Below are 24,229 nucleotides of genomic sequence, written 5' to 3' on the forward strand. Positions count from 1 at the left end.
CTACATAAGCTACAAAGGAACATTTCTACAAATTTAAACAGTATTGAATGGAAAATTTGAATTTGTACATCAACAATCAAATGACAAAGTGCTCAGTAATGTTGGTCTGTGGCTAATCAAGTGGAGAAGAGCACTAGAGAATTGCAGGCCTAGCATATGCCGTGGACATGTGTTATGGGACTCTGGGAAATCTGCTAAATGACAAAATTATGGGACCAGTTCCTCTGCAAATGTGGATATGCCACACACACTTCAGGCACAACCAGTCCAAAAACCACCATTCACCTGGAGCATCCGCAAAGAATGTTCTAGTGCACCGACAGCCCCAGAATGGCATGCAGTGAAAGAACATTCATGCGTGTGTTTGTGTGTATAAGTATGTGCACATGTGTATATTGTAATGTTTAATGTGTCAAATTATAATTCCTGAATAATTGTCCCATTTCATTTTGTAAGAACTCTATTAAGTAATTTATTGTCGATAAATAAATGCAAAATTAATTTGAAATGCATTGCTTGTTTATTGTAATGATAACTGGTTTGACTGGTATCCCAGTTTAAGCACTGACATGGTTTATCATGGTATTGCATAACTGATAATGTGATATGATTTTGAGGTAGTCTTGAAAAGTAGTACCTCATAACCTTGTCTTGGAGACATGATTAAACCATATTATCTCATAACATGTCCAGGACTCTATTTATTATATATAGGCCTATAGGAGGGCATGCAACACTACATGAAATATATTCAACGTCTAGGCCCCCAAATGCCTTGGTATGATATTTTCTATAAACAATCACTTTGAATAATAAGAGTCATGCCAGACATTACAGTAACAAGTCCAATGATCTTTGAGAAACACTACAGCTCACCCTACTGTCCTGTTAATGTAAGTGCAGGTCTCAACTACAGCAACGTTCAACTCACTCTTAATTCTAATTCCATGTGTAAGCTTTAAATCAAGCCAATGAGTTAGAGTCATCAATATCTGAAAAGTCCAATCAATGTCTGTAGTATAGATCGAAATCAATGAATGCCATTACGTTATATCAAAACAATAAAACATATTAATTCTGATTCTGATTCTGATTCAGCCAACCCAACAATCACCCTATGTAATGTGGAGTGTCCCCACAGGGGCAAAACAGAATAACACACTATGACTCAACACACCGTCCGAAATCCAGAGCCTTAATGGACACATAAAAGGGACCATTTTATTATTTTATCATTTCATTTAGTGCATTTTATTCATGTCCATAATAATACACTACACTGCACAGGTCCACTACGCACCAGTATTTCACCCAGTGAGGGAGCTCTACTGTTACCAGAGCGTTAGACCCCCGTAATCGTCCTGCCAATGCCATTCACTTTCTATTTTAGCCTACTGCTTAAAATAGCCTTTGCATAACCAACACATCTCACCACAGGGAAGACTGTTTGTGTGTGGGAGCATACAAGAGTGCATTTTCGCATAAGTGAGTGTGAATGTTTATTTGTAGGAGGGTAGGAGGTAGGCGGTCCTTCAGGAGTGTTGTCTGAAGGTAGTGTCAGGGTTGGATCTGGCACAGTGGTAGGATGGCCACAGAGGGGACCTTCGTTAAAGGCTTCTGTGGAACATTGAGCAGGTGATATGGAGTTTGTGTGACTTAAAGTTTTAGTTTTTACTTTTTTTACACCTTATAGTAAGAAAGTAGTCAATGCGTCAGATAAAACTATAATCCATGGGTCAGATTTGTTTAAATAGCAACTACTAACTAGCATGTCCCGGGACATGCCAGCATGTACCAAGTCGACGGTTTATGCTGGCATGTCCCGGGAAATGCCGACATAAACCGTCAGGATGGTTCACGTGGGAAATCCATTCTTACTTAGTTTTAGCACCATGGACAGTGCCATGGACAGCGCCAGCGGCACCATGCAGCGCCAGCGGAACGGACGGGATTTGCTTCACACTGTATTTAACTAAATAGCCTACGACTAAAGCAGCCTATATTACATCAATCAAAACATATGTCTAGCCTACATGCAGTGAACTCTAAAAGTAGGACCAACACATTTGTAAATGGGGAATGTGGAGTCTACTTACCAACGACATAAATAATTAATCTTGTAAGAGGCGACATGGGGGCTGCTCTCCGTGTCAGATGAATCTTCTCGACGTCTGACCGTCTGACCATCATTATCAAAGCTAATATCTCCTCATATCCTTCTCTGTATCATACATGTTCTTTGCAATGGTGGAAATAAATAAAAAGAAAGAATCAAGCTCAACAGCTCAACTGTGAGTCAACAAGTTCCCGAAATCGATAGATAGATAGATAGATAGATAGATAGATAGATAGATAGATAGATAGATAGATAGATAGATAGATAGATAGGTAGATAGATAGATAGATAGATAGATAGATAGATGGACAGCCAGGTAGTAGAGTTAGTAGGTAGTAGTGTTAGCTAGTCTCCACACTATCAGAGTGTTTATATAAGGGGGTACTAGAGAGTTAGCCACGCTGCTGTGAAGTCTTTGTCCGTGTTATCTGTTGTCAAAACAGTGTGTCTCTGTGTGTGTGTGTGTGTGTGTGTGTGTGTGTGTGTGTGAGAGAGTTCACTAGCCATTGTCCTGAGAGAGAGGCCAAGGGCAGCTGGTGTGTGTGTCTACTGTTTACTGTCTCTAAACACACACACTCTCACACTCTCACACTCTCACTCTCTCTCTCACACACACACACACACCCCTAGTTGAACTGTGCCTGTCATTGCTGTACACACACACACACACACACACACACACACACACAACAGAGAGAAGTACGGAGAGAGAGAGAGAGAAAGAGTGGGTTGTGGGTAGAGCGAGAGAAGGAGGGAGAGAGAGACAGAAAGAGAGATGGAGAGAGAGAGAGAGGGAAGATTGCGTATGTCATAGGCTCTCTCCAATAGCTGCAATTTACCTTCAGTATCCCAGGGTCCCTTGGGTCATGTGCTCCTCAGCTGAGAGGTGGCTTAGGGTTCCCATGGTAATGAGGTCACAAGTACAACGTAAGGTAACCCTATATATATATACATTTAAATGTTTTTCCTTTTCACTCATAACAATGTAGTAATAATGCATGGCGGTTGTGACATCAAAAGGGGGAAGCTGTGCATTGCAGTCAGTGGTTTGCTCGCTAGATGGAATAAGCTATAAAACCTTGCTTGTAATTGAAATATACAGTATTCTGGAGAACATCAGTAATGAAGGGTGAAGAAGAAGCCTTGATTAGTTGATTAGTTGAATCAGGTGTGCTGGTGGTGGAACAGATCAAATGTGGAGCGGCTGGGGGTCCCCGAGGAGAGGTGTGAGAACCACTGCCATAGACAAACCTCAAGCATCCACACAACATCCATCTGGGCACATTCAATCTAAACCCACTAGATGGCGCTCTTCCCCTGACTATACGGGTCTAAATAAAGCATTGAGCTGAAAGCACCACGAACAGCATCGGCCAACCTGTCTCCGCCTGCGGATGACAGTATCACCCTGCTGGGACTGATGTGTTTCCGGTACAACACCACAGCTCAACGACTCACCTGTCGCCTTGAACATCCATATGATCCAACAAGCCCTGACATCAAATAGACACTGTGCGTTCAGTGGGGTTTTACGCGCGATGGTGATGTCAGTGTTGTTTATCATCTCTAGGCAAATATAGAATAGAAGTATGGAGATAAGGAGAATGGAGAAAATGATATATTTTCTTACAATTACCTCATTCCTGATCTGCAATTAGGACAGTACCGTTCGCTGAGAGACTTGTAGAGAGCTGTCCAGGTCAGAGTGGTTCTGAAACGTGGCAGCGCTGATGCACTAAACACCGATATACGGTTTTGGAGTTTTTACTGCTATTATAAAATGTGTTCTCATTGAAGGTGTTGATCTTGTTTATGTTTTAGACTGGAGTGGTATAACACTATTTGGAGGTGTTAGGGTTAGGGTTAGGACAGACTGGGACACCACGGCCCTGGACGTCTTTCAGCCGACGGCGGACGGTCACTCACCGGCCTCGCAATTTTTTATTTTCATTAAAAATATATATATATATATATATATATAATTGGGGGGGGGGGGGGGGTTCAGCAGATCCAATCGAATGTACTGAATTGAAGCAAACAATAAAAAATTAAACTTACTTCAATTTATTGGCTTTTTAAAAAAAAAAAAAAAAATGTTTCCTATATTTAGCTGCATCCAGTGAAGATCAGACGTGGGGGGGGAAAAACACTATCCTTGAAAGAGATCAAATAGAGGGGCTTTTTTATTGGGGAGGTTTGCACAGTGTCATTGGGCACGGACTAACCATGTGTCACATTAGCATAGAAGACGCGCGCCTGGTGAGGAACCACTGGGGGGCCCAGCAAGGAGTGCGTCACAGCACTTCAAGAAGAGGGAGGGAGGGAGGGAGGGAGGGAGGGAGGGGGGGGACACCTTGAGTCAACAAGCACGGGAGTGTATCCCCAACCACGGGCAACAAAACCAGTTCAGCTGATGCGAGATGATGACATGACCAGGCTGCGTTACAGGTGGCTGGAGACGGCGGAGAGGTGCGAGGGACTGATGAAGAAGAAGGCTTTGGAGACGCGCCACTGACACTGAAACTGTCGCTGGATGGAAGCGGTGTGAGCGGCAGGTGAAACCCTAAACCGAGGAAGAGAGAGAGGGGAGAGAGAGAGCGAGAGTGTGTGTGTCTGGGACGTCACCTGAATGACGGAATATGAGACAATGAACCAACAACGGACGACAGGGATAAAACGCGTCAAAGTCACGAGAGAGGAAACGGGAGCGCAATGACGGACTGCGCCGAGGAGGAAAGGTAAAGCAGGGATAAAAAAAAAAAAAAAGACGAAACACCCATGTACCCAGTGTGTGATCTGAGAGACGTTATCATTCTTGTTGTTCAGTTTTGAAGAGAGTAGCCTTTGAGAAAGAGGAGAGAATCATGGAGACGGAGGGAACGCCGGAGGCAGGTTTGGCACAAGCCGCCGCTCTGAAACTGTCCGAGATGGGCGAAAGAACTAAACAGTTAGGCACCGCGATACAAAACCCCGACCGACAGAGACGGATCATCTTAGTGATCGTCTGCACGGCCCTTTTATTAGACAACATGCTTTACATGGTCATTGTTCCAATTATACCTGACTACCTGGCACAATTACAGAAGGAGGCAGATCATGCCCATGCAGCCGTAATAATACACACAAACTCCTCCAACCACACCACCTCCAGTCACCAAGGCACTTCTTCCAACAGCAACTTCGACCTACAAATAGGTGTGCTTTTCGCGTCGAAAGCCATACTGCAGCTCTTAGTGAACCCCCTGACCGGCACGTTCATAGACCGGGTGGGCTACGACCTCCCGCTGCTCATCGGACTGACCATCATGTTTCTGTCCACCTGCATATTCGCCATCGCGGACGACTACGGGACCATGTTCGCGGCGCGCAGCCTGCAGGGCTTGGGCTCGGCCTTCGCCGACACCGCGGGCATCGCCATGATCGCCGACAAGTACACGGAGGAGGGGGAGAGGAGCAAAGCCCTGGGCATCGCGCTGGCGTTCATCTCCTTCGGCAGCCTGGTGGCGCCCCCCTTCGGGGGCATCCTGTACGAGTTCGCCGGCAAGCGGGTGCCCTTCATCGTGCTGGCCTGCGTGTGCCTGGTGGACGGCGTGCTGTGCCTGGCCGTGCTGAAGCCCTTCTCCAACCGCAGCCGGGAGAACATGCCCGTGGGCACGCCGATCTACAAGCTCATGGTCGACCCGTACATCATGGTGGTGGCGGGCGCCCTGACGTGCTGCAACATCCCCCTGGCCTTCCTGGAGCCCACCATCGCCCAGTGGATGGAGGAGACCATGGACGCCTCCCAGTGGCAGATAGGCCTCACGTGGCTGCCGGCCTTTTTCCCCCACGTGCTGGGCGTGTTCCTCACCGTCAAGCTGGCGGCCAAGTACCCGCACCTGCAGTGGTTCTACGGGGCCATCGGCATGGTGATCATCGGCGCCAGCTCTTGCACCGTGCCGGCCTGTAAGAACTTCGGCCAGCTGATGATCCCGCTGTGCGGCATCTGCTTCGGGATCGCCCTGGTGGACACGGCGCTGTTGCCCACGCTCGCCTTCGTGGTGGACGTGCGTCACGTGTCGGTGTACGGCAGCGTGTACGCCATCGCCGACATCTCCTACTGCGTGGCCTACGCCCTGGGTCCCGTGGTGGCCGGGCAGATAGTCCACGACCTGGGCTTCGTGCAGCTCAACCTGGGCATGGGCCTCGCCAACGTGCTTTACGCGCCGGCGCTCCTCCTGCTGAAGAACGTGTGCCAGATGAAACCGTCCTACTCCGAGAGGGACAACCTGCTGGAGGACGGCCCCACGGGCCTCTACGATACCATAAAGATGGAGGACCGTCAGAGGAAGAGGAAGGGTTTGAGCACCGCGGTGGACGAGAACGGTGTCGACACCTTCGCCCAGCGCGTGTACTCCGAGGAGGACTCCGAGGAGTACGCGTAAACTTTTGGGGGGGGGGAAAACGGTTCTGAAAAAGTAATAAGTGCCCATAAAGCGATGTAGCTACTCTCAATGTCATACTACCCAACGATTCATCCATTTACATAATAATCTCACAAGGATTGTGTAACAAGATAACTCCAGATCAATGTCCTGCCTCTGAAGACGAATGCCTTCGGACACTGTCATCTCAAGTAGCATTCATAGACTTCGCTCTGTGTCCACCGTGGAGACGTTTATTCATCCCAGGGTTTATTCATCTAAGGGTGTCGTAAAAGATTTTGTCAAAGCTGAAAGTCTGTGCATAACCTTATTATGTGTATCATTGTATCAAAAATGGATTCCACACATCATATTCAGGGGTCCTTATGTAAATGGTACATACTTTGTCATTTAAAAGAGAACAAATTAAATGTATGCTTCATTCCATATAATATACTCTATATCTATTTTGCCAGAGTTGTGCTGCTAAAATCAATATGCAATATGTCACAAGACACTTTTAGGGGGATGGTAATAGATGGTATTGAGTTTAAACCTGCGTCTTATTGTCTGCGTTCTGTATTCCATTATTTTTGGATGATGTACTTTTGGAATGCATAGCCTAAATGTATGATATGGAATTGTAAAATGTATATATGTGTATATATATGTGTATATTAATGTACATAATTAAAGAGTATAGGAAATTACTATTGCGTCGTGTGTTGTTCTTGTCTAAAGTAAATATGTTTATGTTATAACTGACTTTAGATCGACGGTGTGTTCCCTCGCTGTTTTCACTATTCTGATAAATCATTTACCGAATTATGCATTTTGAGAGGTTTGCAAGAGGGATTATTCACATCAAAGACGGTTAAATTATAGAACAATATTCACATAAAATCTGAATAGGTAACATAACATGTGAAACCGTACAACTCAAGACATACTCTAACAAACCAATCGAATTATTTACTAATAAACAGGTGAATTCGTTCTCTTTTTACATCAGATAATTATGCAAATTAACTCAATAATCGAATATCAATAAACCCATTTAAATCAGTCTAAAACCGAGAGGCCCTGTGTTAGGCAATTCTGCATAGGCTAAATAAAGATTAATCTGTCCCATAATCACATAGACGTAATTACATTATTCATTTCACAGTGCTAGAAACTCAAGGGACAATTTAGTTTGGAAGCGTATACCAGATACAACAAATCTGTAAAAAGATAAATCCTCTAGGCTATACCTAAAAGTAACATTCATTAAAAGCTCAGAACACCATTTCCTCGGCAAAACATTTGAATGTTTAATGCCTGTATCTACTACAAGCATCGCACAATCATAATTAACAACCTAATCCAGCAGTAATCCGGCGGCTCCATCAGTGCGCAATTCAATCTCAACCAACACTCTTTTGCGCGCAGCGCTGGGGGCAACAATTCAGTGAAGCAAAGAGATCCCAGAGCTCTACCTGCCCACTGTGCTTGCTCTGGGCCTGATCTCTGGTCGCCCGTTTCTGAATAACATTGGGATATATGAGGTGTCTGAAAGACGCACGGAGCCAAATAAACTTCTCCGCGAATGACTCGCGATGGGAGGAGCCTCGTTGGCGACGGGACTGGTACCTTAGGCAGCATCTCTCCTGAGCTGAGGGGAGGGGACTGTGGATATCTCTCCTGAGCTAAGGTTTAGGGTTAGGGGACTGTGGATATCTCTCCTGAGCTAAGGGGGGGGGGGGACTGTGGATATCTCTCCTGAGCTAAGGTTTAGGGTTATGGGACTGTGGATATCTCTCCCGAGCTAAGGTTTAGGGTTAGGGGACTGTGGATATCTCTCCTGAGCTAAGGTTTAGGGTTATGGGACTGTGGATATCTCTCCTGAGCTAAGGTTTAGGGTTAGGGGACTGTGGACATCTCTCCTGAGCTAAGGAGGGAGGGGGGGACTGTGGATATCTCTCCTGAGCTAAGGTTTAGGGTTAGGGGACTGTGGAATATCTCTCCTGAGCTAAGGTTTAGGGTTAGGGGACTGTGGAACATCTCTCCTGAGCTGAGGGGGGGGACTGTGGATATCTCTCCTGAGCTAAGGTTTAGGGTTAGGGGACTGTGGACATCTCTCCTGAGCTAAGGAGGGGGGGGGGGGGGGGGACTGTGGACTTGCAATGCTGGGAAACAAGCACGCTGAAGCTGAGACTGGATGATAGAGGTGTGCTTTTTGGGAGATCATGGTAGAACCATCCACGGTGTCTTCTCATCAGAGGCAGGACAGCAGACACACTGCGGTGATCACACCTGAACTGTTCGCTCCTTTTTCTTCTTGGTGAGTGAAGTTACGACTATTTACTATGCACGGTTTACTATCGTTTGAAGTTTTGTTGTTGTTGTTGTATGTTTGTTTACCAACACTACGTTTTATATTAAAAGCTATTAAGTTGATAAGCAATATAGACAGTACATTGTAAAACGTTTAATAGAGGCTATACACAGTGGTTAGATTAGAAAGCTTGTTTTACGCAGCTTCCAAATTCTAGTTGATCCAATTACTATAGAGTTAACTGTTTTATGAGAGCCACAAAGAGATCATGCCTACTGCTAAAACAAAACATAGTCATAGCAATAGCATGCGATATGACACCAATACATAATCCGATCTTATTACCCTAATCAGTTTTCTGTACCACTATAGCTTAGAGAAGGTGTCTATTACAAGAGAGCAAAGTCCGACATTCAAGTCATGGCTACTTAATTTATACAATGTCATGGCTACTTCATTTATACAATGTCATACTTCGTTTATACAATGTCATACTTCATTTATACAATGTCATACTTCATTTATACAATGTCATACTTCATTTATACAATGTCATGGGGAATTCATTCATACATGCACAGAGTGGAGCGTCTCTGAGGAGTTGTCTGCTTCACTGCGCCTCCAAACCGCGCCAGCATGCCAACTCTGGAAGGAGACCCGTCGACAGATCCCGGGGATAGCAATGTAAATACAACCTCTCCTCTCATATGACTATAATGCGTTGGAAACATTTTCACAGATAACACGGTTGAAGACAAATGTGTTCTGCTCCCTGAATTCTAATTGTGTATATATTTTTGGCGTAAAGGTGCATGTTTTGGAACGTCATCATCACCCTCGGCACATTAAGCAGATTAAACAACATTTAGCTGACATGGGGGAGTTGTAGTGAATTTGTGAATAACTAAATCTTAAAACAGAAACGTGTCTTTCAAAAAAGGCAATTTCAAAGCACTATTTCATTTCTATGCTTCTCCAAACTAAGCATTCTTCTTAGCTATTATTAATCAGATGTCTTCTCTATCCCTCATGGCAACAGCCGCGAATCTTATACTGCATGTGTCTTAAAGCAATTTGCATGTATAATTAACACCGAAAAAAATATATTAATTAAATAATAATAATTAAACTCAGGAAACAGGAAATGAACGGTAAAGTCATTAGTGTGAACAAACACCATGGGACTCCATGGGGTTGATGCGGTCCTAATTATCTGGCCAGGGCCTCCCCAAACTGCCCCTGCCCGACCTGCGGGAGACCCTGGACACCTACCTCAGGTGTGTGGGACACCTGGTGCCAGAGGAGCAGCTCAGGAGGACGCGGGGCATCGTGGACAAGTTCGCTGCCCCCGGTGGCGTAGGAGAGCAACTGCAGACGAAACTCAAGGAGAGGAGGGAAAGCAAAGCCAACTGGGTAAGTAGATAGTAGTAGACACATAATACGTTTGAGAAAACCTTCGATACTAACCCTAACCCTAACCTCCTTAACCCTAACCCTTACCTAACCCTAACCCTAATCGCTACCTAACCCTAACCCTAACCTCCTTAACCCTAACCCTTACCTAACTGTAACCTCCCTAACACTAAGCCTTCTCACCCTAACCCCATAACTCTAAACCTTGCCTAACCCTAACCCTTATCTGACCCTAACCTTCCTAACCCTAACCTCCTTAACCCTAACCCAAGTATACCCTGACCATAGCCTACATATAGGTTATATTGTAATTGTGACAGTTACATATGGATATAAAAGCGTAAAAGGTCTGACCTAATTAAGTGCAGCTCAGGGAGCGTCAATTATTTATTGGCGTGCATTAGAAATTATTGCTTGTCATGTTGGCTCCCATATAGAAAATGCTATCTGAGGCCTTAGGGATAGTGGAGGCCTATTGAGTTGGACTGGTGATCAGAAGGTCATGAGTTCAAATCCCACCTGGGAACACCACCACTAGCGTGCTCGTGAGTAATTCATTTGAGTAATTAATTGTATGTCGCTTTGGATAGTGAAAATACCACCGCTCATCCGTGATCAGACTTAGCAGGGCTCTACGCTAACCTTTTTCACTAGGAGCACATGTGCTCCTAAATGAAAAATGTTAGGGGCACACAAAGAAATTTAGGAGCACAGTGAAAAATGTAATTATAACACATTTTTATTAGTGATTTTGCAATTTTTGCACCCAAATCACACATTGGCCCATGCCTACAGCCCTACTAGACGCAGAGTTGATGGCATTGTATTATGGTAACTAGCTGTGTCAAGTTCTCCTGGTTAGCAGCATGTTCATTCATTCATCCATGTCATGCCTGTCAGCTAGCAGCTAGCAGCCCAGCCAGGCTTTAGGGCTAGGTCTGTCAGCTAGCAGCCCAGCCAGGCCATGCAGAGGTCTGTCTCCATGCTGCCCACCTCCCTGCTGCTGGGTCAGGCTACATCAGTCACACACGGTGGCCAGACAACTCCACATCTAGGGGTATTAAACTACCCCACATCCAGATGACCAGTCCCCAGCCCCATGCTGCCCGGGGTGGTGACATGTGGAGGTGGCCAGCCCAGCACGGTGCCTCTGCGGCGGCTAGCTGTTAGCACACCACCATCCCCGGGGGTCCCACCTCTCTGTCACACTCAAGTACAACATGTTGCATTTTCATGCCATTAGGCAACTTGCTTCCTAGGGTTTCCTAGGATTAGAGATGCATTTGGACTTCTGGAGTACCTCCACTACTTTCAATGGGTTCTGAAGGTCTGAGAGCTTTCTACTTTCTACCCTGGGTAGTTAACCCTGGTTGTAACCTTGGGTTCAAATCTGGAGTGTGTGGGACCAAATCTGTAGATGTGGTGAGCTAATGAAGCTAATGAAGCTTGAGATGAGAAAAGGGCGCTTGTCTCTTTAAGGCCCAAAAGGGAGTTAGCGATTAGCGATGTTAGCTTAGCGCCAGTTTAACAGAAGTAACTTCACTTTTAACATGACTTCCCGTGGTCGTAGCGGGCTGGCTGACGGCTTAAAATGTGGCCACACGGTTCGCGCAGATTTATTTTTAGAATTAAAAAAAAAAAAAAAAAAAAAATGTACGTGTGCTCGCACGTGTGCTCGTGAATTTATTTCTCTAGTCGCACAGATGTATTTTTAGTCGCAAATGCGAGTGAAATGGTCGCACTGTAGAGCCCTGCTTAGCTGAGGTGCTGGAACTGAAGAGTATCAAATAGAGTGCAAAAAAGCAGCATCCGCACACTCAAAATCTGTGCAAAAAACGTTGTTTATTGCGAGCTTTCGGTCATAGACCTTCTTCAGGCAATGTCACTTTGGATAAAAACTTCTGCTAAATGGTTAAAAATGTATTAAAAATATTGGATATGAGGATATTGTGGCAGATTCTGGATGACATCATTATCATTTACACAGAATGGTAGAGGTGAAGATACAGTGACTGCGGCTGTGTCGCTGAAGGGCAGTCCTTTTCTGATTACAAGCACATAAGCTTCCTTGAGTAGAAGACAGACAGAACAAATGAATGCCTTCATTGATCCTTTGTCTACGGAGCCCCCCTGGGGTCACATGGTAGAAAAAAAAATATTTGATGTGTGAATCCGTTCCCTCGATTTAGTAAATCTGTTCCCTCGGTTTAGTAATCCGTTCCCTCGGTTTAGTAATTTGTTAGTGTTAGGGTTAGGGTTAGGGTCAGGGTTAGGCCCTACGAGCCAGAACGATCGCAAGGATTCTAACCCTAACCCTAACCCTAATCCTTGCGATCGTTCTGGCTCATAGGGCCTAACCCTACTTTTTTCTCTCCGTTTACGTGAGTGAAAACGCTGTGGTGGTATGGTTGAGAGGCCCAATTGTACAAAAGAAATTGTGTTTAGAAAAATATCCATATACGTGTAGTCCAGGCCTTTAGTGACTATTTCCGTTCCTCAGGTGTACGACTACTGGCTGGAGGACATGTACCTGGACAACAGGCTGGCCCTCCCCGTCCACTCCAGCCCCGTCATGGTCTTCCCAAAGCAGGACTTCAGGGCCCCCATCGACTCTCTCAGGTAAACACACCTGACGTACCATTTAGGTTGCGTTCCGAAAAAAATCCGCTTTGGAAAAATCGGAACAGCACTCATGGAACGCCATTTTGTCCAATCAAATCGCTTGGTCCCTTTATGACGTCGAACCCAGTGTGCGCTCCAACGGCGCTCTCAGAGCGAATTTACGAACGCAGCCTTAAAAAAAAAAAAGCATCTTGTTAAAACTCCTAATGATGTGAAGCAACACATCCTACGCACTAGATGTGTGTAGTTACCACCGGTACTCCTAACTGAGTGTTTTTTGAATTCTATTTCTGTCGTTTATCGTTGTGCGCAGATGATTCTTCTTGGTTATTGTGTTTTTGTGATGCTCACCAAAAGCTGAGGCTGTGAGCATTGCTGATGATTATTTTTATTTTTTTATTTTTTTTGTCATTGGTTGTTATATTAGTTGATGCTTTTTGTTTCTCCTTTGTTATATGTTTTTGTGAGGACTTCTTATATGTTCTGTGTGGACCCCAGGAAGAGTAGGTGATGCTTTGCATGAGCTAATAGGGATCCTAATAAATGAAATCAAATCAAATGATCTGTATTCACATTGCTGAGCGCAGTACACACACAGTACACACGCAGTACACACGCAGTACACACGCAGTACACACGCAGTACACACGCAGTACACACACAGTACACACACAGTACACACGTACAAACAAAGCAATGTCCTTTCCTCTGTTTCCCTCCACTAGGTTTGCTGCCCACCTTATTTCAGGAGTGTTGGAATACAAGACTCTTCTCGATGCGTAAGTCAACGATATTCACCAAACCAAAAGTTGATTGTCTCCCAGAAGCTGAAAATTGTGTTTCACTGTGCGCCTGCGTTTGCTTGTGTGTGTGTGTGTGTGTGTGTGTGTGTGTGTGTGTGTGTGTGTGTGTGTGTGTGTGTGGGTGTGTCGCATGCACGTTTGTGTGTGTATGACATTTACATTACATTTTTGGTATTTCGCAGACGCCTTTATCCAAAGCGAGTTACAACAAATACATTTATAAGTAATAAGTCGAAGTAAGTGAATCATTAATCCACCAGTCGTCGCAAGAACAAGTAATCTATGTTCGGGCCAGGGGCCATTGGCAGTCATAATGCTAGAAGAAGGAGGAATTAACTTTTGTGTGTGCGTGTGCGTGCGTGCGTTTGTGTGCGTGTGTGTGTGCGTGTGTCTGTGTGTGTGTGTCTGTGTGTGTGTGTGCGTGTGTCTGTCTGTGTGTGTGTGTGTGTGTGTAGGCATGCCCTGCCTGTGGACTATGCCCGGGGCCAGCTGGCCGGCACCCCTCTCTGCATGCAGCAGTACTACAGGCTGTTCACCTCCTACCGCCTCCCGGGGGCAGAGAGGGACACGCTGGTGGCCCAGGAGAGCAGCCTGATGCCGGAGCCCGAGCACATCATCGTGGCCTGCAAGAACCAGGTCAGAACCAGGTCAGAACCAGGTCAGAACCAGGTCAGAACCAGGACAGAACCAGGTCAGACAGAACCAGGTCAGAACCAGGACAGAACCAGGTCAGACAGAACCAGGTCAGACAGAACCAGGTCAGACAGAACCAGGTCAGAACCAGGTCAGATACAGAGAAAAAATTAAGTGAAATTAAACTATTAGCCACGCAATCAATTCTTGGAATGGGGTAATTTTTGCACACACACACACACACACACACACCCGAGACAACACACACACACACACACACACCCCCCTAGGGAGATAGACAAATGGTGCGTCAGCAAAGCCCGGAGGATCATCAAAGATCCCAGCCATCCCAACCACAGCCTGTTTGAACCGATGCCGTCGAAAAGGCGAGGCCTCTTCCGGAGCCGCAAGGCCAAAACTCAGAGACTAACCAACAGCTACTTCCCCCAGGCCATCAGGCTCATGAACAAGCCTTATCTAGACAATTGACTATCCTCCCCAAGCACACCCCATGTACTGTATACAGACTACGGAAACCTTAATCTCACAGCCACTTTACTACAGAACTCTCTATTATCACTAGTGGCACCACTAGTGTATCCTGTCTTACCTGTACTATTGTCACCTTTATCTTGTATTATGCCTATTCTTTTTTGTCACTTATGTCCTGTACTACTGTCACTTTTTATATCTTGAATTATGCTTATTGCCTTATATCTTGTGCTGCAATGCAATATCAGGAACTGGAACCTAAGGATTTGACTCTCTTACACTTGAGTGTAATGTGACGTAACAATGAACTTGAAACTTGAAAACAGAGCTCAGAGCTCCGGGCACAGGGGTCATACCATAGTCAGCACCCCTGGAGCACTTAGGGGTCAACAGCAAATAGCAGTGCTAGGCACCATAGATAGGACGCCAGCAGCCCTCCAGTCACCAGCTCACATCCGGCTCCCTCCTGGGGTGGGAATCGAACCAGCGACCTACCGTCTGCTGGCCGGCCTCTCTGACCTCTACCACTACCTGCCTTCCCCTGGCCTTCACTACCTCTATTCCAGTGGTTCTCAACCCTCTCCTCGGGGACCACCAGCCGTTCCACATATTCGATCTGTTCCACCACCAGCACACCTGATGAGCAATTATGGTTTGTACTTGATTAGTTGAATCAGGTGTGCTGGTGGTGGAACAGATCAAATATGTGGAACGGTTGGTGATCCCCGAGGAGAAGTTTGAGAACCACTGCTCTATTCAGATGCTAGTCACCTGCAATTCACCAAGGACTTGTTTAGACAGTGCACACTTCTCTAGGAGAACCAGCCTTTGCCTTCGACGCGAGGATTCAATACAATTGATTACTACTTAGTGTCAACCGGTGCACGGTTCTGCTGCTTGTCTCGGTGGATGCCACTGTGATTACTTATTTATCACTAATTGTCATCTTTCTATGTAACTTATATATACGAGTGGAGACCATCTGTGATCTGCATGTCACGGCATGGATTACCTGACATAAAATAAAAATAAACGAATTACACAGACACATCCCTATCGTGAGAAGATGTATTGTAATTCCATCAATGTCGCTAAAGGAAAATCCAGGCTTATTATAATATAATAATAATAAATATAATTTATATTAATTGATTAATTAATTGATTAATTATGAATTATAATAAGTCAGGATTTTAAAAAAATAAATCTCGCGGGATTCATCGAAATAAGCCTGGATTGTCCTTTAGCGACGTTGATGGAATACCTCCCAGGAACACTGTTTACTAAGTCGTCAGTCTCATTAACAACCACAGCGCGATGACAACAGTTCTCTGTTAAGTTAACCGTACGTACGGCTGTTTGCTTTAGATCACACCGCCTCCGCCCCTCCCCAGTTCTCAAGCGTTGTCATTAAATTGGAATTCCCCAGGAGGAGTAACTGGTACAATGCTCACATCATAAACATAAACACTAACAGGCCTCGTAGTTTTAAGACGCTAATTATCTATCTTAAACAGACTTTCTCCCATTGGTGGATCCATCACACACAGGCATGATAAAAAGGCCAACATCACCAATCCAGAACGGGATAGTGACAGTAGTCGTTTATATGGAAAGACCGAGCAACAGTATCAAAGCCAGACCCCCCATCTGGTGGAACAGAAGCCCCTGAAGCTGTCAACGTGCCGCCCAGCTGACGACACACAACGTCCCACACGTAGGAACAGCTGCTGACATCAAAGACAAGAATTGGAATATTATATTACTACAGACTTGACTGATGTTTAGATGGGGGAGAGGGGGGAGAGGGGGGGGGGGGTGTTTTGCATCTATCTGGTCCACTGGGAAACACACAACTCTGGTACATGAAAATACCACATTGCAAACAGTGATTGGTTGATTGACTGATTGATTAATGGTTGATTGGCAAATGAAACATTGTTCGTTTCCAAGGGTAGATGGGATGGAAACAACAGCCCTGTAACAGCCTCCTATGTTCTTTTTTTTTTTTTTTTACCATTTAGCAGATGCTTTTATCTAAAGCGACTTACAATTAGAGATTACAGGGACAGTCTCCCTGGAGTAACTTAGGGTTAAGGTTAGACAGTCTCTCTGGAATGACCTAGCACTAAATGCCTTATTCAAGAGCACACTAGTAATGGTTGATTTGAACTCATGACCTTGTGATCACCAGTCCAACTCACTATCCACTAGGCCACCCCCCAATCATAGCCTGTATTTCCTGTTTACACCCCTCTGTAGTTCTTTGTGTTGGACGTGGTGATCAACTTCCGCCGGCTGAACGAGAGAGATCTGTTGGGTCAACTGCAGAAGATCGCCAAGATGGCCGACAGCGAGGCGGAGCGCCTTCCTCCCATTGGTCTGCTCACCTCAGACGGGCGGACAGAATGGGCGGAGTCTCGGAGGGTCCTTATGAAAGGTTGGTTATTCAGATGAGCGGAATGGGGCAATTAATCAATCAGTATCAGTATAAACTGCAGAAGCTTCCAGGAAAGGTTGTGAGATCCAAAGCCTGGCCGAGTCGTACCAAAGACTATAAACATGGTACCCGATGCCTTAAGGGTTGGATTGGGGGATAAGACCCTGCGACATACCAGCGTCATGTCCAGGGGGGTGTACTTGTGCATCAAGCCGACTCACGCTATGGAAACAGCAGATAGGCTCCTGCCCCCTATGGGCCATGAGGCACGAGAACCATAGGTTCTCAAGACTTACTTACTCACTGTGTGTCTTCTGGCTTAGACTCCACAAACAGGGATTCTCTGGACATGATCGAGCGGTGTCTGTGTCTCGTGTGTCTGGATGGGTCCAGCGGGGCGGACCTGACCGACACCAGCCGCGCCATGCTGATGCTGCACGGGGGGGGAGGAGCCAAGAACGGGGGCAACCGCTGGTACGACAAACCCATGCAGGTAAAGGTGTCCAGATGCTAGGTAGAAGGGAGGGAGGGAGGGAGGAAGGAAGGAAGGAAAGAAGGAAGGGAGGGAGGGAGATAGGGAGGAAGGAATGAGAGAAGGAAGGAAGGGAGGGAGGAAGGAAGGAAGGGAGGGAGGAAGGAAGGAAGGAAGGAAGGAAGGGAGGGAGGGAGGAAGGAAGGAAGGAATGAGAGAAGGAAGGAAGGCAGGGAGGGAGGAAGGAAGGAAGGAAGGGAGGGAGGAAGGAAGGAAGGAAGGAAGGGAGGGAGGGAGGGAGGAAGGAAGGGAGGGAGGGAGGAAGGGAGGGAGCCAGGTCTGGTCCATGGTTTACCGTAGGACAAATAGCACACTGAAACAAATCCAACCTTTAATTGAAGCATATTTATTCTGAGGGGGAAAAAAAGCCCATCATCAAGAAATAACTATTTCTAACCAAACCTTTTGAGCTTGGTCCATCGAGATGGTCCATTGTCATGCTGCATTAAGTGAAGCAGGAGGGCACAGACGGATGCTCTTTGGCTTCTCCATGAGCGGTCTGCAGCTTTCGTGAATTCAAGAACAAACCGAAGTAGCTACTACGTGAGCTACAAAGTGTTTTGGGAAACCTGCTTGAATCGCCAAAGACTCATAAGCGTGATTTCAAGAAGTGCTTAACACTAGGAAGCTTCGGGGAAACCCCACATTTAAAACAGTGTGTCTGCCAGTTTGTCGTAGGCTCTGACGGCTGCTGTGGGGTGGTGTGTGAGCATTCCCCGTTCGAAGGGATCGTTCTGGTCCAATGCACAGAGTACCTGCTGAAGTACATGTAAGTTCTTTATCTTCAAATACAGTACAAAAATGCCCTTATTGGGGTATCAGACCTGAGCAAAATGCACATCTAAATACTTTACTTCTTTTTTTTTTTAAACATGAAGTGTCTTCCACCTCTCCGGGATAGACAGCCTGACTAACCTTAACCACTCTATATGCTAGGCAGGCTGACTAACCTTAACCACTCTCCTCCTGACTAACCTTAACCTTTCTCTAGGATAGGCAGCGTGACTAACCTTAACCACTCTCTAGGATAGGCAGCGTGACTAACCTTAACCACTCTCTAGGATAGGCAGCGTGACTAACCTTAACCACTCTCTAGGACAGGCAGCGTGACTAACCTTAACCACTCTCTAGGATAGGCAGCGTGACTAACCTTAACCACTCTCTAGGACAGGCAGCATGACTAACCTTAACCACTCTCTAGGATAGGCAGCGTGACTAACCTTAACCACTCTCTAGGACAGGCAGCGTGACTAACCTTAACCACTCTCTAGGATAGGCAGCGTGACTAACCGTAACCACTCTCTAGGATAGGCAGCGTGACTAACCGTAACCACTCTCTAGGATAGGCAGCCCCACTAAGCTGCTGAGGGCGGACAGTGTGAGTGAGCTCACCGCCCCTAGAAGACTACGCTGGAAATGCTCTCCAGACATCCACAGGCTCCTCTCCTCCTCCTCCGACAAACTGCACAGGTACGTGAAGCCTCTGTCTCTATAACCTGTCTCTATAACCTGTCTCTATAACCTCTCTATAACCTCTCTATAACCTCTCTCTATAACCTGTCTCTATAACCTGTCTCTATAACCTCTCTCTACTACCTGTCTCGTTAGGTTTACAGGGTTTTTGTCATTTTGTTTTCAGTTGAAAATCGGCCAGCCTGGATTGTAAATGTCCAACGCTATGTAATGATATGAGGTCATATTTCCTTCAGGCTTGTGAAAAACCTGGACATGAATGTCTACAAGTTCGACGCGTATGGGAAAGAGTTTATCAAGAAGCAGAAGATGAGTCCAGATGCTTTCATCCAGGTGGCTCTGCAGCTGGCCTACTACAGGTGGGTCGCTATATCCCGCGTCATTATATCATGGCTGTCAATCAAAGTGTTGTTGCTAGGTGAACACCACATAGAACAGTTGGCAGTTGGTGAGTTAAAGATGACAGTTGGGGTTTCATTTCTCTCTGGCTGCGTTCGTCAATTCACTCTGAGAGCGCCGGAGCGCGCACTGGGTTCAACGTCATAAAGGGACCAAGTAAATTGAATGGACAAGAGGGTTTCCGTGAGTGCTGATCAGATTTCCAGATCGAATTTAAGAACGCAGCAGCCCATGTCTGATGACCCACCAGCAGTCATGGGAAGGATGAAAAGTAGCCCGGCTGAAATATATACGGTACACTGTCAAAAACGTTACCATGGTTACGATGTGATATATGAGCAAGATCACAAAGACCCTCAGGAAAACCACTCAATGACTGACTTCACTGGTCCAACCTTGCTTGGGTAATAGAAAAAGGAAATTGGTTAGGCTATTTGCGACCACTGTTCAAATCCCTGAGATGACCCGGTGAAACTATACTTCTGAATTGCTTTCAGTAACTAGGAAGTCTATCTCGGGTGCATATATCATATGGATGTAGATTAAACACAATGTGGATATGGCTCAGAAATAACTGCTTGAAGTCTGTGACCCATTGACCCCATCAGACACTGGGTGATGCAAGCCTGTATTCCATCTTCCATCTTCATGATTTTTAAGTGGATTTAAATCAGAAGACTGACTTGGCCAGTCAAGACAGATAGATGGTAGTGGTACAGTTGGTTAGTTAACGCATGACTCTAAAATGGCCCGACAATCACAAACTCGGCTGGCGAGTGACTTGACCGAAAGCCAGTGGAGGGTGATGTGGGGTGAAGTTTCAAAACAGCAAAATCCTCCCTAATAAGAACCTTTCGACCCCTCGAAATGGACTCGCAGTGTCAGATATTATCTGCTGTGCTTTTGCATGCGCGCACAATTGGAAGAGGCAGCCGGCGGAGACAGAGAAACGATGAGTCCACTGCCCAGGCTAGAACACCCCTGGGGGGTATTCCATCAATGTCGCTAAAGGAAAATCTAGGCTTCTTTTGATAAGTCTTGCGAGATGGTTGTGTGTGTGTGTGTGTGTGTGGGGGGGGTGTGGTGGGGGTTTGTGGGTGTGGTGGGGATCCCGATATTATTTGTTTTGGGCCACATAGGAGAGAGCAGAACATGGGGGCAGGGCTATAGGGTTAGACATGGGGTGTATTTCAGAGGACAAAACATTCACAACGTTGCAGATAGAAATAGATAGTATACGACGGACACTCATTGTACTCGTACTGTTCGATATGATATATTTCTGTCTATCATTGTACACGTACTGTTCGATATTATATATTTCTGTCTATCATTGTACACGTACTGTTCGATATGATATATTTCTGTCTATCGTTGTACACATACTGTTCTATATGACATATTTCTATCTGGACGACATGGCGTATATATCCCTGCAGGAGACATGGGAGAGCTGTATCGACCTATGAGAGTGCTTCCATCCGCCGCTTCCAGGAAGGCAGGGTGGACAACATCCGCTCGGCCACACCTGAAGCCCTGGCCTTCGCCAAAGCAATGGCTGATGGGAAATCAACCATCAATGTAAGGTTATTTATTTTATCACTCACTTCCCCAGTGGTCCTGTCTACTTGATAAAATTCCCGATATTGGATTGATATTGATTGCAGGGTTAATTATTCTCTGTATTGAGGTAATTATCCTGGTATTGATGTGCTGTGGAGTACACTTAACTAATCTAATGGGCAACTGTTAGGCTAAACAGCCTGTCAATTGGCTTAATGCCTCATGATTAATGACCCTCATTGACTTCTCTAGGACACAGAGAAGATGGAGAAGCTTCGAGGTGCCATCGCAGCCCAGACCAAATACACTATCCTGGTAAGACCAAATACACTATCCTGGTAAGACCAGATACACTATCCTGGTAAGACCAACTGGATCTGCCAAGAGACCCGTTTTCTTATTTTTGAACCAATCAAATCGTATCAAAGTTTATTTATCATATGCACAGGATACAGCTGTAAACGTTCAATGACATGCTTAAAACCTGACATGCTTAAAACCAAAGTGATGCTTACTGAACAAGGTGTTGTTGGAATTGTTGGATAGCTTGCTGGATGTGTGTGAAGGTACAACATCACCAAAAAATGTACAATACAACAATGTTCAAAGCGTCTTCCTTTTCTTAGGCCATCACCGGTATGGGGATTGACAATCACCTGTTAGGACTGCGCAGAATCTCACAGGAGCTGAACACAGAGAAGCCGGAGATATTCACTGACGAGACCTACCGCATTAGCAACCATTTTGTTCTCTCCACCAGTCAGGTACTATCAGCATTACACTCAAAGCCATTAGATTATGTGAGCATATCTCGACCCCCTTTACAACCAATCACTAGACAAGATAAGACGGGAGGGTTTTAGAACTCTCCAGTCCTAAACTAAGACATTCCACAAATATCCTACAAACTGTCTTGTCTAGTGAAAGAGATGTCAAGTTGAACTTGAGGCGTGAGTTTACCATCTGAACTTGGTTACACTAGTCTCCTACCATCATTTGATATCCTTTCAATCTGCTGCTATTTAAAAGCACAACAATGAAACACTTTATCTGGTGAATCTAAATATACCTAAACACGTTATCTGGTAAGTCTAAATATACCTGAACACATTATCTGGTAAGTCTAAATATACCTGAACACGTTATCTGGTCAATCTAAAATGTTCCTCAACATGTTATCTACTACTACTACTACTACTACTAGGTCGTCCTCGGACGAACCCTCCATTGGTGCTTCCAGTCATCCCGATCCTCCATACATCTGGCTAGCTCCCTGGTCCTCCATACATCTGGCTAGCTCCCCGATCCTCCCTACATCTGGCTAGCTCCCCGATCCTCCATACATCTGGCTAGCTCCCAGATCCTCCATACATCTGGCTAGCTCCCTGGTCCTCCATACATCTGGCTAGCTCCCCGATCCTCCATACATCTGGCTAGCTCCCTGGTCTCGCTTATCTTTGGTGACCCCCCATACAGATGCTTGTTGGTAACATGCTCGCTCCTGTCGAAATACTGCATGCACCATTCTGGTGACCTATCTAGGAACTTCTGAAGGGTAGGCTTCAGGGTCCAGCATTCACAGCCATTTAGGAGAACGGACTCTACCGTTGCATAGAAGAAGCTGAGTTTGATTTGTCGTGGGAGGTTGGAGTGCCACACACTGGCCATGCCGTTCAGGGCCCTCCATGCAAGCATCTTCCTCACATTATCTGGTCAATCTAAAGAGTTCCGGAACACATTATCTGGTCAATCTAAAGAGTTCCTGAACTCCCCCCCCCCCCCCCCACTAGGTCCCGACCACGGTGGAGATGTTCTGCTGCTACGGCCCCGTGGTCCCCGACGGCTACGGCGCGTGCTACAACCCCCAGTCGGACCACGTCCTCTTCTGCGTGTCCAGCTTCCGGGAGAGCCCCGACACTTCCTCCGCGGTGTTCGTGGCGGTCCTGGAGGACGTCCTGCTGGAGATGAGGGACCTGTGCAGCCGCCGCACCGCAGCAGCAGCGGCTAAGCCGGCGAGTCACGCTCACAGCCAGACGCAGACGCCGGAGACGCGCGTGCAGACGACAGCGGCGACGACAGCGGCGACGACAGCGGCGACGACAGCGGCGACGACAGCGGCGACGACAGCGGCGACGACAGCGGCGACGACGGAGGAAGAGGCGAACGCGGAAAGCAGAACGCAGACGGCGGAGAAACCGACGGACCCGAGCGCGAGGCATAAGGTGCCGCTGGTTCAGGTGAGGTCGCCGGATGAGGTGAAGGTGGAGGCCCAGACACAGACTCCTGCGCGGGGGGTGTCCAGAGCAGTGGGGAACGGGGGCGAGGCGCAGTGAGGGGCTGACCGCACCACCGATCCGCTCTGGTTGGTGTGAACCATCGCTGTGTGAGGCTTGATGTAATGTTATCGTCTGGGTGTTGTGTTAAAGAATTGCACTAGGGATATACTGCACTGTAGATAGATAGTAGTATCTGTAAAATACGGATTGTGATTCAGTTGAATATAATATTCGTGATGTAATCTGATTTTACAAAAAAAGAAAAAAAAAGAACGACATTCGAAATATGTGTATCGTGCAATTTAGTCAGGGGTGTAAACATTGGCTACCAAAGAAGTGTGTATACAGTATGTGTACTGTTGTCATGGTGATGGGGAAAACGCAAATAAGGGAATGTATCTGTACAAGGCGACCCTTGTGACTTAAAGTGACAGTTTCAGATTTCAAACATTCCCAATTCTGGGAATGTTTGTTTTTATTGTGTTATACTGTAGGTGTTTCGTGGCCTATTGTTCAGTGGTGTGGTATGTTGGACTGAATCCAGCACTGGTCAATCAGCCAATGAAAATCTGTCACTGATGCTCAGGTATCACTGACAGAGGTGAGGTGAAATATGTGACCGCGGCTGGTGAAAGGGGGTTCAGACTTTTATTCTGAAAAGTGTAAATAAATGTCAACGTTGAATGACACATTCGCTAGTCGAGCCAAAATATTGCAATGCAATGGATTGGGTGAGTAATCCCCACT

At 46.1% G+C, this 24,229-nt stretch overlaps 2 protein-coding genes across 2 annotated transcripts; both read left to right on the top strand.

Moving 5' to 3' along the window:
* Nucleotides 1-4,980: 4,980 nt before the first annotated feature.
* Nucleotides 4,981-6,540, top strand: slc18a3a (solute carrier family 18 member 3a; the record flags this gene model as incomplete). The annotated part of the gene is made up of 1 exon (XM_080547431.1): nucleotides 4,981-6,540. The coding sequence occupies one exon, from the start codon at nucleotides 4,981-4,983 to the stop codon at nucleotides 6,538-6,540; it is 1,560 nt and encodes a 519-aa protein (XP_080403557.1).
* Nucleotides 6,541-9,472: 2,932 nt separating this feature from the next.
* LOC308172350 (choline O-acetyltransferase-like) lies at nucleotides 9,473-23,539 on the top strand (the record flags this gene model as incomplete). Its single annotated transcript, XM_080547262.1, has 14 exons — nucleotides 9,473-9,520; nucleotides 10,058-10,249; nucleotides 12,750-12,868; nucleotides 13,597-13,650; nucleotides 14,130-14,310; nucleotides 17,062-17,239; nucleotides 17,563-17,732; nucleotides 18,440-18,540; nucleotides 19,113-19,241; nucleotides 19,481-19,603; nucleotides 21,083-21,224; nucleotides 21,459-21,521; nucleotides 21,833-21,970; nucleotides 22,997-23,539. The coding sequence occupies 14 exons, from the start codon at nucleotides 9,473-9,475 to the stop codon at nucleotides 23,537-23,539; spliced, it is 2,181 nt and encodes a 726-aa protein (XP_080403388.1).
* Nucleotides 23,540-24,229: the final 690 nt, after the last annotated feature.

The sequence above is a fragment of the Nansenia antarctica genome, assembly GCF_963989245.1.
Source record: "Nansenia antarctica genome assembly, chromosome: 17".
NCBI lineage: Eukaryota > Metazoa > Chordata > Actinopteri > Argentiniformes > Microstomatidae > Nansenia > Nansenia antarctica.